Genomic DNA, 17,876 nt, shown 5'->3' with positions numbered 1-17,876 from the left:
CCATTTCTTCTATCTTGCCTTGTGGCAGGGGGCCCCCACTATATATTCCCACCACTGTATTGCCTTATTTTTTTTTTCTGTCTTGATCTTCACTCAGATGTTTTCTGTCTTCATCTCCCTCTCCAATGCCATGCTCCCGTGAGGTTTGTGGATTTCCACAAATTAAATGTTTTCATGATGTGCAGTGTTACTCTCTTTCCCAAACTAGTCTCTTTGAATGGGAATAAGAACCCTTTTCATTGTTATATTTCAGGTATAACTCATCTTACCAAAACTGTGATGTGCTTCTGAGTTTCTATTTTCTTTCTTATTTTACGAACTTAAACGTCCTCTTTATTATAATACAATCCACATGTTGGCATATTGGCACCAGGCATATTGGATCTGAGTATTGTTTTTGCCTTGCTTTCCTATTGTGTTGCCTGTGGACTACAGAGCACCTCCTGCTTTTTTCCTAATTTATGCCTTTTTAATTAAAAGTCTTTATAATCAGACAACTATCTCTAGGCAAATACATTGTTTCTGGCTCTTTTTGGGCATAAGTCTCTGGTCAAGAATCTATCATTCTGATAGGCCAGAAGACCACATCTCTTATCCATTATGGTCTTATTAGGCAACTCTCCATTAAATATATTAGATGTGTTTGTAAAAATCGTAGAATTTGAATTTTGGAAAACTGAATCACATTTCCCTTGAATTACACAATATACTTTCTGAGATGTTTTATCTTCATTTTAATTTGTTCTTTAGCTAATGTTTTCTCCCAACAATAATTTTTCTTTTGCAGTTTTCTCCTTTTCTATCAAGTAAGTAGGTAAAGACTTATAAACAAATGCTTTAAGTTCATTTTCTGTATGGTGGGATATCCTTGTTACTTTTAATTCTTTGGTTTCTCAACTGCTAGGTGTGGAAAAGCTGCATAAAGCTGCTGACCACTCACTGAGTTAATGTAGTTAAGCTTCACTATATTTCAGAGGTAACAATGCTTTTTCAGTAATCTTTTAAATGGAATTGAAGAAGTTAAATTTCTTACTCTTTTCCTTCTTCACAGGTATGACTGATGGCAAGCATTGCACTTTCCCACATCTTCCTGGTAAAACTTTTGTCTACAATGCTTCAGAAGATAGATTGGAATTGTGTGTGGATGCTGCAGGGCACTTTCCCATTGGTCCTAATGTTGAAGATTTAGTGAAAGAGGCTCTAAGTCAGGTTCGAGCAGAGACTACTTCAAGAAGTCGAGAATCAAGTCCCTCACATGGTCTCTTGAAATTAGGTAGTGGTGGAGTAGTGAAAAAGAAATCAGAACAGTTGCATAATGTAACTGCCTTCCAGGGAAAAGGGCATTCTCTTGGAACTGCTTCCAGTAGCCCCCACCTCGATCAGAGAGCTAGAGAAGGTCCAGTTGTCAGAAAACATAGTACAGGGACAGATTTTGCTGCTAGTTCTGCAAAACCAGATCCTTCTGTATTCACAGCGCCTTCTAGTAACAGTGAGCTTATTCGGATAGCTCCTGGAGTAGTAACAATGAGAGACAGCAGGCAGCTGGATCCTAACTTGATTGAAGCCCAGCGAAAAAAGTTGCAGGAAATGGTTTCATCTATCCAGGCTTCAATGGACAGGCACTTGAGGGATCAGAACACAGAGCAGTCACCAACTGATTTTCCTCAAAGGAAAGTAGAAGTTGTAAGTTCATCTGCAAAATCTGGGAGTTTTCAGGCTGGCTTACCTGAATCTTTTCCCATAACTGGTGGTACTGAGCATTTGAATGTGGAAACAACTGGTGGAAACGTGACAAGTGAAGTGGGAACAACATTTGCCACTAGGTCAAAAGCACAAAAAGGAAATTCTGTGGAGGAACCTGAAGAGATGGATAGTCAAGATGCTGACATGACTAATGCAACTGAGCCAATGGATCATTCTTGATTAGTGAGGGGCTAATAAGGGCAGAATGTTTATTGTGAATATGTAATGTTGTTGGCTGGACCACATACATGATTAGTCATTTAAAAGAAAAAATCTTGTATGTATACTTCAAAGATTATATCTTGTTATTCAGTGCATGATAGCAAGTGTGTGATTGGCAATAGCTTTTAATATACTCCTGCCCAGGCTGGCTCTGAATTACCTGTAAATTAGTTATTAGAAGATGCACTGAGAATGAGTTTCTGTTGTAGATGTGTGGGTAATTGGAAGTTCTTTGTAATTTTAATTCCATGAGAGTCTTAATTCTTCAAACATGTGAAAGTTCTCTTGCTAAAAGTATGTTTAAGATTATTGAAAAAGCTAGAACTAGGCAAAAATTAAATTTGTTGAAGTTAATGTTATTCCAAATAACCATCCCAGACATTTATTATAGTGTAAAAATACATCTATGTAAATCTGAGAACAACCAGAACTGAACTGTATATTAAAATTCATAATACAGTATATTAGACACTTTATATGAACCTGACATTTCCTTAGATTTAAACACATTCATAGAGCTAGGTATTCTTGATTAAAATAACTTGGAAATAGAGTGTAATGATATACAATTTTTGCCAGTTGAGCAAGGTTAAAACAAAAAAAAGCTAGTCTAGAATGATAAAGTGAATTTGATTCCGTTATGTTACTGTCTGAATCAACACAGCCTGTAGAATGCTGTTAGTAAGCAGTAGCATGTTAATACTGTCTCCTGAATCCTAAGCAAGGCAAATGCCATCTAATTTTTTAAACTCACAGAAAGGTTGGTTAGGGAGTGTTGTGGTAGGAAATACAATAGATAATGGTAGATATAGTTACATGATCTCCAATTTTCAAAGTTTGTCAGTGACAGAGAACTTATCAGCTGAGAATTATTCTTTATTAATGAGTTGCTTTGTTCTAAAATTTTGATCAATGGTATATATGCTAAGTGTCTTTGTTGAAATTTCTTGGAAACAGATAATGTTTCCTTTTTTTCTTTTTTTTTTGGTGCCCATAGGATCATCATTTGTTGGCTTCACTTGAATTTGTGGTGCAAATTTTGCTGCATCATACCCTGAGCAACTTGGCATTCACTTAGTGTATTCATGAAATTGTTAGTGCCAGCTTCCTTGAGAAGCAGCTGTCGTGCTTATTCCATAAGACAAAGAATGTTTATCCTCACATTGGTATTGCACTATTTTACCTCTTATCCTGCAGATCTGTATTCTGTAATGTGCATTTTATTTTACATTCTTCCTCTGTTCACAGAAATTAAGTTGTATTTGCATGGATGGAAAGACAAAATGTATGTTAATAGTCTCCTCTCTAGAGTATTGAAGGCCTGGCTTTTTCTGTTTGCACATGTAAAACAGGTCCATGAAAATTATATTTTAATTTGGAAAATATTCGCATGTTATCTTATCAGATATTTTAAAACCTCTTTTTGTCATAAGGAATTTAGGCACTTTAATTGATGCTTCTCAGTTAAAAAAAAAGGTTCTCTTCGTGAAAGTAAATCAATTGAAGTCACTTAATTTTGGAGAATCTGAACACTTTAAACTGAGTGAGGCATGTTTGGGTTAATTTTATCAAGTTTTTTTTTTTAATTTGGAAACTTTCAGGTTTTTTTGGTTTCTAAATTTTACTTAGAAGAATTTGTCTTTCTGCAGATCAGAGAGGTTGAAGGAGATTTATAACTAACTATTTTATAGTGTGTACTATTTTTGCATAAGGTGTGAAATATAACCACCAAATAACATTTTACATTTGGCTGTAAGAATTCTTATGTATAAATCTACAGACTACAGTATCTAACCACAATAATTATTTTGGCTTTCTTGGTCACTAAAATGTACATTTCCTCTTCTTTTACCACAGGGAAACTGTCTAACAAGGTAATTCCTTGCTTCCAGGTAAATCACAGAACCACCTTTTCTTTAACACAGAAATATTTTCTTCACTAGTGACTTTGTGTGTTGAGTTGATGACTTCCAAATCCTATTTGAGTATAAAGCAAAACAAACACAAAGTTACACCTCTCGTATTAAGTTTTCATGCTTATCTAATGTGAATCAGAATGTACATGCCAAAGCAGTAATTTGGTCATAACGTCAGACATTTTATTAATTTCTGTTGCTACAGCATGGCTGCTTACATTACACTGATGTATGGACATTACATTAGTAGTTTGGGCTCTCTTGTGTTTAAAGAATAAAATGCTTGGCTCTGAAGTGATCAGATTCCTAGAAATGATTTTATCTCAGTTGAGGTCTCCGATGGTGTAGGTGCTGCCTGTTAAGAGATAAGAAAAATGACAGATCTTCACTAAGTCTCACAGCAGAAGTTCATTATAGTTATTTTGTCTCATTCTGTTTAGTTATAGCCATCCTTTTTCTTTTACGTGTACAATAATCAAATAGGTTACTGTAGAATTAAATGTTGTTATTTTAGTCCTGCCCTTTGTGACAGCATGGGAATCACTGTAAATGATCACCAAACTTTTACTCTGTGAACTGGAAAGTCTTGCAGTGGTCATTGTATTTTTATTTCCTCTTAGAAGTTATGCCATAACTTTAGGTTAACTTTTCAAACTAAGCTTTATTTTACAGTCTTTTGTCTGGTTGAACATTTTAAATTAATTTCTGCATATTTTTCCCTTCAATTCTCTTTCTTATAGGTAAACTTATCATGTTTGTTGTTAATGGTCCAAGTTCAGATATATCTAAAAACAACCAGAATATTGGTAATGAGTGTGGAGAAACCAGTTGAAAATTTAAAACTAATATATAACAACAGTACTGCACAATAACATGTAGGAAAATATCTATTATTAACTGTGAATTATGAACCATGAAGAGATGATATATTCAGGAATAAGTTTAAAAGCCTAAAATTTATTGTTTTCCCCATCACTGTCCTCATAATATTCCCTGGGAAGCTGCTGTGTAGCCAAGAAGTTTAGCAGCTGCTGTTGACTATGGAAGATATGAAGATAACTTCTTGCTTTGTAACAGTATTGGGGTTGGTTGGTTGGTTGGTTGTTTTTTTTTTTTCTTTCCCCAATCAAGCTTACTGCTTATCATTGAGACATGACTGAAAAACAGCTGTGGTTCTTAGACTTTCTGGAAATTTCTACAGTATCCAATTTAATGGGAAGTGAGCAGTAGTTTTGTGCAGGGGTCTTTACCTCAGGGAGTATCATTTGCTAAAGTTCCACATACCAGTCAGTATTGACGTTTGTTGATGATCACTGATGTAGCATTTGTTAGCTACAAAATGGAAAAATTTATAACAGTATTATTTTACATGGTTAAGTACTAATATAAGCTGCTAGCTAACATTTTCCTACAAATTAACACTTAGGAATGTCTGAATATTTAGGCACAGCATTAATATGCCACTTCTCTTATTAATCACACAAGAACTTGACATTATATTAACTTGAACTTTTTATGCAATCATAAAATCTTTATTTTTAAAATCATTATATCATTTTGTTTTTAAAGCCATTCAAGAGTACTTTGATTTGGCTTATTATTAAAATACTGCAGAGAAGAATTTGAGATTTTTAAAAATTCTCTTAAGACTCAATTTACATTTGGGCTATTTTTCCTGTCATACAACTGTACCATGGGCCAAATTCTAACCATTTTACAATTGAATTTTAGATGGCCTTTTAGAGTTAGTAACAAAATAGGTATTCTGAATAAGATTGGTAGATCCTGGTTTACAAGAGGATTATTAGATTAGTTTTACAGAATTATCCTGTCCTAATGCCCATCATTACTAATTTTGTAAGAAATGTATTATTTTGAGGACCAGAAGACCCAGAACTGTTGCTATATATAAAAAAAACATAATATTTAAATGTATGCTTAGTAAAACAAAATAACAAAGGGTACTAACAACATGAGATTTGCCAGGTAACTTAGCAAGTTCTGCCATTTTTGACAATACATAGAAATGCTAAATGTTTTAATTCATGTTAGTATTATTAAATCGTGGGAGTTTTAGCTTTGTTCCAAAACACCAGGAATCATACGAAATGTGAATTACTGAAGAAAATGCCATTACTTGTATAGTTGACATTAAAAATTTTTAATTATGGAATCTATATGCTTTTATATTACAATAGTAACATGATTATTGTCATGTAAAAGAAAAGGAAAACTAGTTGAACTTTAAAGTTGATGTTATTTTTCCTTGTCAATATCAACTATTTAGTATTTTACATTTTAAGATCTTGCATCCTTTCTAAAATGCAGAATCCCATTTCTGAGCCTTTATGCCTGTGGTAGAGCAATAAAAGACTGAAAAAGTTATTAGTATTTTCAGGTTTATTTGACTTTGAGGATTATTGCCAAGAACTAATGAGTGCACTTTTTGGAGGAAAATGTTATTTAAAATATATAAATAAGAAGTAATAGTGTATATATTTAGAAGACAGCAATTGCTTTAAATGTTGACTAAAAGAAATTAGCATAGAAGTTACACCATCCCTACAGCACTGATTGTTATCTAGCACGTTTTGATTTGTTTTGTTTGTGATTGCTGTATTAATTACATTTGGGTTTTTTAAATCTGTAATGTAATGATAGTGTATTATAACAGTATATAGTGTATCATATTACACTTCACTGTACAGTATTTGGAGTTTTCTTTGGTTGCTATATTAAAATTATAAGTTAAAACATGCTGCTTTTTTCCCCAACTTCTCCATATCTCACAAATTTTGGTAATCATTTTTAATAAGTTTCCTTGGAATTATGCCTTAATATGTTGTAGATGAAAAATATTTGAATAATCTGAAATAACTGTTACTGCATCAAAGGTGGTAAGTTAGGTATTATAAAGAGACAGAAGTATTTAAAACATTTTCTCCTTCTAAATGTAGATTTAGTTACTGAATTTTAAAAACCCGATTTTTAAATCAGGAGCAAAAAAGTTTTAGTAATGTTAACCATAAAGTATTGGTAATACTGGCTCTGAAATACCATCCAAAACCAAAGACAATATGTTATAAAGCATGGAATTCTTAACCATTTTTATGTCATGAACTCCTTTGGTATTGTGATGAAGCCTTTAGATCTCATCTCAGAATAATGTTTTTACATGTATAAAATGAATAATATTACAAAGGAAACCAATTAAATTGGAATAGTTATCAAAATATTTTTAAAAAGTTGATAGACCCCAGGGTAATAATCCCTGCTTTTGTGTTATTGTGATTTTGTGTTAATTTTTATAAAATTGGATTAGACATGAGAATTTTTTTTAAAAAAGGAATGCCATGGAGTTACTAGGCTACATATTTTCCCCAGCTAATCAGCTAAACTGAATCCTGCATTTGTCTATTTAAACAATAACTACAGTTCCAAAGTACATTATAGTAATAACCTTTGATAAGTTAATCTGCAGCCTCAGGTTTGTTTTGTATGCCCATCAGAATAAACAGTGTAATAGTATTGAGTTAAGCATGTTTGATAAAGTAGCAGTCATACGGAAATAACTTATTTAAATATCTTGATATTTCATTAAGTCTAAAATTTTATTTAGTCATTTATGATTGATAATTATTAGAATAAAGCTGATATTTGATCCATCTTCAAATCTTTATATAATTGTTTTATGGCTGTAATCCTTTACCTTTTTCTACTGACTAGATAAGCCCATGACTAGTTAAGCTCACCTAATGAGAACACAGTGGTAAATGTCAGAAGCATGGGTTAGATCATCAAGTGGCTCTGTTAGCTTTTGTTTGTTTTATGGCCCTTGTAACCTAGGCCAGCTGCCCTACCAATGGTCATTTGGTGTCCTATTCAAAATCAGTCTGTGCCAGTTAATCAGGCTTTAAAAACCTGCTACTTGTCTCAAAGGGAGAAAAGACCAACAAGACGGTGTAGTTGAAACGTATCATTGGCTCAGAAGGCACATATATAAGGATAGTATTATTCTTTGTTACTGGATATTTCAGATCTAGTTAAGCATCACCTCAGGAACCCCATTCAGTAAAAACAAAAAAACCCTAGTGGCATCTGGGGGAATTGTTTTCAAGTTAGTTGTATACAGTTTACAGATCAGCAGTATGAGGATGCTTAAACTCTGTGTTAAGGTTTTTTTCCCCATTAGGTCCAGGGCCTCACCTACATGAGTCTTTTATATAATCATTAGCCTGAGGTCAAATACATGTGTGAAAATCTCAGGATTTATGTCAGGTTCACATGTTGATCAGTTCTGCTTCTAGGGAAAGAAAAATACTATAGGATGAGGCTATAAAGTAATGAGACTTATTTGTGGGCTCTCTCATTTATGGTCACTTTGTTAGGTGAACAGGAAGCTTGGTAACATCATTGAGACTGGAACAGTTCCAAGGAACATGATATGAAGTTTCTCTTTGGTGATTTTTATGGCTAGTTTGTATAATATAAATGATAACATGTTGCAGTTATGGGAAAGGAATGAAATAGGTGGTATAAATCCTGTATAGTTTAATTTTATCTGTTTTCACATACTGACTCTTCTTGAATAATTTACAGATTGATTGAGTAATAGTATATATTAATTAGTTTGTCCCAATTTGCATCGGATAATGAGGCTTGAAATATAAAAAAGAAAAACTGATGCTAATTGTTGTATATTCATAGGCCAGTGAGTGCACGAATCATGCCCATTAATTCTCCTTAGAGATTTTTGTGTAGGTTCAGGTTTACAAAACAAGCCCCTTTATGTGGTACTATAGTAAAGGGGTGGAATCTTATATAGCTCTTTCCTTTGTACTTGTTTTGCAGTTAAATAGAAAGCTGCAGCAGGTCATTTTTCTGTTAGCACTTGCCAGTAGATATAGATTTACTATTAGACACATAGATTTAGACGCAACTGTGAACTCTCTAGATTGGTAATGTTGTAGTTCAAGATTCTGTAACTTGTCAACTCCTTGTCCTGAGGACATTTCCCTAGGAGTATTCTTGAAAATCACTTAAATACTTTCAGTTACACAGTTCCATATATTTTAAATTTACTTTAATCTGCATAAATTTGGTGGCATTTCCTTATTGCTGATCTAGGGAAAATTACTTTTTATAGCTCTTGTCCAGCTTCTCTACACTTCCCAGCAGCTTGTAGCCTTCTCTTCTTGGCCCATTCTTTTCTCTTCCTAGAATGGCCAGCTTCATTTTCTCTCTTCTTTTCCCATCCCTCTAGGAGAGGTTGTAAGACATCTCAGAAAGGTGTAGAATATAAATTTGAGAGTCACTGTTTAAGTTCTCCTGCATTAATATTCCAGAATTTGGAGATTTTAAAAACTACTTTTTTTCCTAGATTAAATAGGTCTATTGATTTTTATCCCAGTACAACTTAATTCTGTTTTCTGCATATTATCCATTCATGTTTACAAATATTGTTCAGAAGTGGTGATAGAAAAATCTTATTTGACTGATGTGCTGTGCTATACACCGCCTCTATAACAAGTGTAAGAAAAGGAAAAATATTGACAATTTTCATAATTACCCATCATAGAGTTTGGCCATATTTAATATTACTTGCTTTGTAAATGTATTCACTTGTGCTTATGACTTTAGTTAAGACACATAACCCTTATGTTAAAGATCTAGGAGGTAATATGAGCTAAGATTTTTAGTCTCTCTTACTGGAGTACAATCCACTAAACTTTTTAGGAAGAAACCCTTGAGAGTTTTAATTCACCAAACATGTCTTTTGAATGATTTTGGTGTTGTGAAGAGTAGTTTCACACAGTTATATTTTTTAAAATGTACAAAAAACCAACTCTGATAGACCAACTTAGCCATTTTAACTCTGAAGTTACTCTTAAATGAAAATATTCTGTCTTCAAATTTCTTTCAACAAATTTGTCCATTTGCTACTCCATAGCCCTCATCATTCCCTGATGTGTTTTGTACTTATCTGTGTACATGTCATATGCCTAGAAGGAGGTAACATTTTTCATCTTTATATCCTTAACAGCTAGCATAGTGCTTTACAGATAGCAGCTACCTAATACTGTTTATTGGATGAATGAATCACTTTCTTCTTGGGCTTTTGATACTTGTATTTTTTTCATACCAAAAGCATACACTATTTCCTTGTGATAAACCTTACATAAAAAGGAAGGTTTGGTTGGACTAGCACAAGGATAACTGGCCTTTGGTTTTGGTCACTTAAGAGTTTTAAAATTTTCATACTCAAAATTGATTTTTCATTTTCATTTTCAAAATCAAACTATAAATATTTCAGTTTTAATCCAGCAGACACTTGTTAAATATCTATTATGCACAAAGCACTGTGGTAGGTGCTGGAGATTAAAAGATTCCTAAATAAACGGGGAGAGGGAAAAAGAAACATATAAAAAATATATATAATATAAGGTAGAATAAAGGCGAAGAAGAGATCCAAAATGGTACAAGAAAACTGAGGTAGGATAGGTCACTCTGAATGGGAGTGAAAAATTCTTGGAGGTGGTGCTTGAAGAATTTCACCAGATGGCAGTATGGAGAGAAGGTTGCAGGTATTGGCAATAATTTGGGTAAATGCACAGAAGGCAAGACAACAGCTGGTAATCCAGTTTGGCTAGAAGGTAGATTGTATGAAATACATCTAGAAAGGTGGGTTGGAAGCATATTCTAGAAGACATTAAATAGCAGTCTTAAGGAATTTGCATTTTAATTGTGCAGGCCATAGGGGATCAGGAACCATTCAAAAGTTTTCAGCAGGGAGTAAACTGATGAGATATGTTTCCAAAACAATTTTTTTAAGAGGGTTTTTCAGGGTAGCTAGGTGGTGCAGTGGATAGCACACTGGGCTTGGAGTCTGGAGGACCTGAGTTCTAATTTAGCCTCAGACAAGACACTTGACACTTACTAGCTGTGTGACTCTGGGCAAGTCACTCAACCCCAATTGCCTTACCAAAAACAAACAACAAAAAAGGAGGGTTTTTCACCTCCAAATAGATTGATAATCAGTGTCCTAGCCCACTGGGCAAAACCTAGGTAGGTTTACATGTTAAGCTTCAGGCTTTAGATGTTATACCTATCTTTAAGAGTATGGTGACTTCAATCTTTCACTTTATAGATGTAGCTCCAAATTTTCTCTAGTGATTAAAATCTGGAATCTCTTATTCATTCTTTAACTAGTGGACAAGACTGAGTAAATCTGAGAATTGGTTGGTGGATTATGGTTAATGGAGAAAAGGAAACAAGTTGGGATAAAGACATAGCAAAAATTGACTAATTCTGCCCTCATGTTTTTACATTAACTTGCAAAAACATGTTTTAAGTAGTATGTCCTGAGGACTGCACAACATGCAAAGCTTAAATAAAACTGAGACTCTTGTCATCTTGCCATCTTCCTCAGAAATTAAAATCTTTCCCTAACACCGAACTTGCCCATTGCAACCAGGAGCATTACAATAGAATTAATTTATTTTGGGCTTATAAATGACTGGAAATGGGAAGGAATAGCAGAGAAGGTGGTAGAGGAATATATTCCAACTATTTGTTTAGGAGGCATTGCTCAGAAAATTGAGTGGTAATAGCAAGATGTTTCTTTCATCTTCCCTATACCCAATCCCATTTCCTCTCCTGCCAAGAGAACTCTTACTATCCACAGTCATTCTGCCTTTCAACAGTTACTAGTGCTTATTCCTCACCTCTCCTCATTTGGAATCATGGCTAGACATTTGTAAGACAAGGGACAGAGACACATGGTTAACATCTAATTTGTGCCCTATCCCAAAAGTACTGTAAAGAAACAAAAAATTATTGAAAGACTGTTTCATGCCTTCGTGCATATTTAGTGTTTGTATTCTAGAGAAACTGAATGTCATAGGGATGGGGGAGAAAGTAAAGGTCAAGGCATTTGATTATAGTGAAAAAAAAATCAAGAAGAGGAGGAACAGTAAATTACAGAAAACTTTTTTTTTTTTTTTTTTTGTAGAACCAGAGGTGTCTTGAGTCCTTAGTGATCTTCTAGAGAAGAGGGAACTGAAGCTGAGTGTGTTTAAGTGATTGTACAAGATCTGAAAGCAACTTCCTTTCAGAGCTTGACCCAAATCCTGATTTCCAGTCCAGGGCGCTTTCTACTATACCACACTGTCTCTTAAATAATAGAAAGCTCTCTAATTTGCTTTTGATGCCTGCTAATAACTGGTTTTTGATTACTCAGACTCATGGAATTTAGATCTGGAAAGGACTTTGAAGTTCATGTAGTTCAATCTCTTCATGGAACAAACAGATGAGTAAAATAAGGCCCCAAATGAGGAGAGTGAATGCCTCAAATCACACTGGTCTGACTCTTGGTCTGGTACTCTTTTTCACTATATCACTATTGTGACCATATATGGGAACTAAATATATGTAACTATAAAAATAGCTGTTAAAAACTGGTAATAATGATAACAGTATAGGAGTCAGGAGATAAGAAAAATTGTGCAGTTCGGATTTTAAGAAACTGCATAGCTCTATCTCTGCTTCTCAGTTGTCCTAGTCCAACACAAATATTTAATTGAACATTTATTAAGGTCCTGCTATAGGCAAGGCACTGCACCTTCTTTGCACAGTAACTCTCCTTAGTAGCTTTATTTCCCAATTCCATCTGGCCTAGAAGACTAGTATAGCAGTGGCTTTCTTGGTTAGTAGGTGAAGTGAATAATACATTAAGTGCAGATGCATCTGAGCAGGTTAAATAAGAGAAAAATGTATGTATTCAAGTTATGTTTAATGAAAATTATATATGTGTATGTATATATATACATATATATGTATGTATGTATGTCTGGTTGGTCAATTTGACCATGTCTGTAGTATAGAGTATGATCATACTGAATTTATTTTGTTACAACTAGATTAGACATTTAAACCAGAATATATTAAAATGTATATTTTATAAAATTATATACTGAACTAAATCTAGATTCTTAATTGTTTACCCTGACTTATACTAGGTGTATGTGTTTGTTTTTTTGCTACATTTAGGTGAAACCAAATACTTGTAAACATAACTTGATTCCATTTTAAAGAGGATTTCTGGTATGTCACATAACAGTTTGAACTATCACAGACAAAAATAATTTGAATTAATTGTGTAAGAAGTAGACATTGATGACTAAAAAAAATCATATTTAAGGAATTGATTGTAGGGGTTGATCTTCAAAGAGGTTGGTGTGGGCTCAAGGCCAGAGTGCCCCATACACAGAACCACTACAGTAGTCATCCTGGGGGCCATGCTACTCCCCTTATCTAAGTTAAATATCCCTCATTAACATTTTTGATATCTCTGTAATTCCACTTGTGCAACTATGAATTCTAATTCTGTAGTTGTGAATGTGATAGGACCTGAGCAGAGTTTTCTGTTGCTACTCCTACTCATAATACCACAGAAGCAGTGTTGAAGATGGTACTTTTGAGACTGGCAAAGGCTGGTCTCATTCCAATTGGCTAATTCCAACTCATACTTCCTACTTATTTAATTAATGTGTATGTGTGCATATGTATATATACATATGCATATATATGAAAATAATGCTTTTATGAACAGGATCATTGAGCTAGTCAGCTTTGTGCTTTCTATCAGTATTCTGTTTGTACCTCCCCTCCCCCATACAGTAACAAGACATCTGTGTATTTATAGCATGTGGGCATAATAGGCTAATGAGATACTATATATATGTGTATAAAAAAAAATACAACCATTTGAATACTTCAGAGATTGGTGACTTCACTGGTATGGTCATTCCCCACAGACAATGCAACCCCTCTATGACTTGGTAGATTTTTAAGACTTGTGGTCAGCAAATTCATCATCCAACCTGGTGACATTCTCTGAACCAGTTCTTAGGCTATAGACAAATAATCTAGCTGAGTCCATACTTGAAGTCTTTCCAGCTTGGGAGGGCCTGTCAAAGCTTGTGCTCTGCTTAAACAGCCTTTGATAATCCAGTGGCAGCTCTACACCATGATGGAGTGTCAGAGTAGGATTTTAATCCTACTTTATATACATACACATATCATATAAACACTTTTTTTTTCAAGTTTGAGAAGGGGAGGATTGGGGATTCTAAACAGTTTTAAAGAAACAGAATGAGCTTTGTTAGTTTATGTTCTAAAAATGTGGGAATGTTTTGTATGTGTTTGTGTATGTACTAGCATGCTTACACAGTGAGTTATAAGCAGTCCCCCATCTTGGGATCACCACATTTTTAGGGTCTAAAAGTTAAAGTAAATCCTGTATAGATTCTGAACTCTGTGGGGAAATATGTATGAAGATAGCTTTTTGAAGAAAAAGCATTTGTCATTAAAGTAAAAGATGCTAAGACTTAATTAAAGAGATTGATAGGCCTACACGCAGAATGAAAAGGTACTGACATCCTGAACAAAAAGATGTAGTAAACTTTAATTGCTTAAGACTGCACTAAGGCTTTTGGAATGTCCTGTATGTGATACATAGGTAGCTAGGTGTGGAAGTGGATTTAGTGCTGGGCTAGAGTCAGGAAAACTCAAATTCAAATTTCACCTCAGACGCTAGCTGTGCTCCTCGGCAAGCCACTTAACCTGTTTGCCTCATTTTCCTCAACTGTAAAATGGAGATAATAATGAGCCTATCTCAGTACAATGCCAAGCACACAGCAGGTGCCATACAAATGCTTATTTCCTTCCCTGAAACACACATATATGCATAATTCACTTTCTGTCAGTGAGAAAGTTTTTGCAGTTAAATAGTTAATATTAGCTTCCCTGTTTGTTTATTTTAAAAAGTCTCCTAAGAATTCCATAGCTTTCTATTGGAAAAGCTGTTTGATATATTTAACACTTCCAAACATTCCAATATTCCAAAAATGGCAAAAGTTAATGAGAACATTTTCCAAAAAGGTTTGATTTTTAATGGACTTTTATTATTTTCTGCTAAAATTTTAAGTTGTGTTTAATAAATTAATATAGTATGACAGTGTGTTAGCAAGTTACTTTACCTGTAAAACTGAAGGAGTTGGAGTAAAGAAGATATATAAGGTCACTATGTACAAAATTTCTTCTCCCTTCTAGCACACCTCCCCACTTTGTCCTTTAGGTAGGATAGGATAAGGAAAAATGGAGAAGGCATTAGGCAAAGGAGAAGACAGTGATTAAGAGAAGGTCTTGGAAGGGAACTTGGAAGGAAGGAGTACTATTGGTTAAAACCATATCTATCTCCCACCACTTGAGTACTGGACTCAATGAAATTTAGGGTGAGAGGTTAGAGTAAGGCCTGCTCTGGTTTTCTCATAACAACAGTAGCAGTAATAATTGCTATATTTATATAAAAGAGCTTTAAGGTTTGCTAGACACTTTAATAATAATAGCTAGCATCTATGAAGCATTTTTATAACTTGGTTTGCAAAAACAATGTTTTGCAAAACACTTAAGTTTTGCATAACTCTTTACATATGCTATTTCATCTGATCCTCATATAACCTTGGCAGGAAGGTGCTATTATTATCCCCATTTTACACATGAGGAAGCTCAGGTAAACAGAAGTTAAGTGACTTTCCCAGAACACATAGCTAGTAAGTGTCTGATGCAGAATTTAAACTCATGCCATCTGGGTTTCAGACACTTGACACTTAACCAGCTGTGTGACCCTGGGCAAGTCACTTAACCCTACTGCCTAGGCAAAAAAAAAAAAAAAATCAAACTCGGATCTTTCTGACTCTTAAGTCTAACAAGCTATCTATCCATTGTTCTACCTCACTTATCTTAGCAAGGTGTTCTCATCTTTCTCCAAGAGGTCAAAACTTATTTTTAAGGTCAGGAGAATAGCTGAGAAAATTAATTTACAACCAGTCCTAGATGAAGCTATGTATTAAAATGATCTTTTCCAGATTACAACAGAATGTAGAAGATATCAAGGATTCTCAAGAAGGTACATTATGCAATGAGAGTTCTTGATAGGTGTGTTCAAATTACAATAATTTAAAACCAGAATTGGCAATTATTCATTACCAGTTTAAGTGAACTGCTCATTCATTTGACAAGTAGTTACAAAGCAACTACAATGTTTAAAGCACTCCTCCTGAAAAACAAAACAAAAAATCTTAACCAAACAACAAACCATGACATCTGTCCTAGATCTCAAGGAGCTTCTATTGTTAATACAAAAATAATTTTAGGGTGTGGAATAGTATTGAGGAAAGGCCTCAGGTAGTGGTGACATAAGCTGAGCTCTACAAGTTAGGACTTCCACGAGATGGACACATGGTAGGAACATTTGGGTTTTGTTATCAGCAGAGGTTGTTACATGCCTGACCTGTGGATATAACTAAGCAGAATCATTTAATGACAGAAAAAAAGGCCAACATACTGAGTGAAAGGGAAGTTTTAAAATACATCTAGAATTGTAAAGTCACCGTTTCTGATTTAAAAAGGCTTCCCAGAAACCCAGATACAAAAAGGCAGCTGTTATAGGTTTTGTCAGCTCGGCAAGAAGCCCTCTCAACTTCCATTTGCACCTGCATCTCTGTTTTGCAAATATAACAACGCAAATTTTGTTTTTCTAAGTGGTTCAATAGAGCATACTGCCTTGCCAATGAAAAGTGACATTTGACTTCTGGAGTAGTCTGTATCAACGCTTAAGTAACCTTAAAAAAAAAAAAAGTCGAACGACTACTAGTGGTCTAATGTCCCCAGCAAAGAGAGGTTTTTTTTTTTTTTTTTTAACGGTAGCTTTGCTTTTGAAGTCTCCCCCCTCTCTGCCAAAGGGCAAGGTTTCTTTGAATTTAGGCGCGCACACCTCCCAGCCTCCAAGACAGGTAAGGGATGCTCCACGGGCGCAAGTCCCTTGGGGTCCGCGGTCCCGCGCTCAGGTGAGCGCCCTCGCCTTCATTTCCATTTAGCTCCGGCCGGATCAGCCACGCCCGCTACGCCCGCAGCTCCGCGCCCTGCCCCGCATGGCGGCGTGGGCCGAGGCGTCTCACCTACCGGGACCCCGCTCCGGCCGCCCACCCTGCAAGGGAGCGGGCGAAGGGGCCGGAAGACGGCGGCTACAGGGGGCAAGGGGCGGCGTAAGCACGAATACTGAGCTCTACGGCAGCCTTGGAGAGCCCGGGTCTCGGCATCAGCGTTCCAGTCCCCGGGCAAGGGCAAAGCCCCGAGTCCGCTTCCGCACTCCCCCCGCCCCCGGGAAAACGCCAGGAACTCACTTTCCCAGCTCGCCGTGCGCGTCCGTGCCCCCGTGCTCCGTCCCCCTGTGGGAGCCAAGCTCCCCCACTTCTTGACCCACTCGCTCTCGGTCTCCCGGACCTCGCCCAGCCAGCCCAGCCTAGTCATTTCTCGTCAGGCCCCGGGCGCCCCCTTCCGTGCCCCCTGGATCCCTTCACCCCGCAGCCTTTTCTCTTCAGATTTTTTTCCTCCTCGCCTTCTGCAGTCTCCGCTCCGAGGTCTCTCCCCCGCCCCCCCCCCCCTCCCGCCCTCCCCCCCCCGCCCCCCCCCCCCCCCCCCCCCCTTGCGCGCGCTCTCCCCGCCCCACCTCTTCCCCCACCCCGCTCGCGTGCGGCCGCCCCAGCCAATGAGGTTCGGGGCCGCGTGCGCAGATTCAAACGGCGGCTCTAGAGGGAGGCTGGGCGCGAGATTCGGCGGTGCGGACAAAACCCGCTGCAGGAGGCTGCTCGCCCCGCAGAGCTGCTGGCCGCGGGCAGGGCGGGGTGACGGTCGTGCCGGGCGCTGGAGCGGACCTAGAGCAGGCATAGACCCGGGCAGGGGAGGCGGAAAGAGGCAGCGCTCTGCCGTGACATGTCTTTGGCATCCCTCAGCGGGACGGGCCGGAGTTAGACGCGGGACCCGGGAGCTCCAGGGTGCGAGGTGGGGAGGTCACAGTCCACTCCCCTCCGACCCCGCCCGCCCGTCCCCGGCGGGACTCGCCCCATCGCCCTCCGTCCGGGGACGGGGGCGCGG

The 17,876-nt window shown here is 36.8% G+C and overlaps 1 protein-coding gene across 2 annotated transcripts in view; it reads left to right on the top strand.

Annotated features, from left to right (window-relative positions):
• The window catches only part of LOC114054077 (deubiquitinating protein VCIP135), a 31,893-nt gene extending 25,627 nt beyond the window's left edge, over positions 1 to 6,266 (top strand). For both annotated transcript variants that reach the window (XM_027877175.1, XM_027877174.1), the window contains one exon: positions 1,052 to 6,266. In XM_027877175.1, coding sequence (XP_027732976.1) covers positions 1,052 to 1,923 — 872 coding nt within the window. In that variant the 3' untranslated portion in view covers positions 1,924 to 6,266. The remainder of the gene's footprint in view (positions 1 to 1,051) is intronic.
• Positions 6,267 to 17,876: the final 11,610 nt, after the last annotated feature.

The sequence above is a fragment of the Vombatus ursinus genome, unplaced genomic scaffold (genome assembly GCF_900497805.2).
Source record: "Vombatus ursinus unplaced genomic scaffold, bare-nosed wombat genome assembly UNPS02014812.1, whole genome shotgun sequence".
Lineage (NCBI taxonomy): Eukaryota > Metazoa > Chordata > Mammalia > Diprotodontia > Vombatidae > Vombatus > Vombatus ursinus.
Note: the sequence above shows the minus strand (reverse complement) of the source record. Positions and strands in the feature narration are given on the sequence as shown.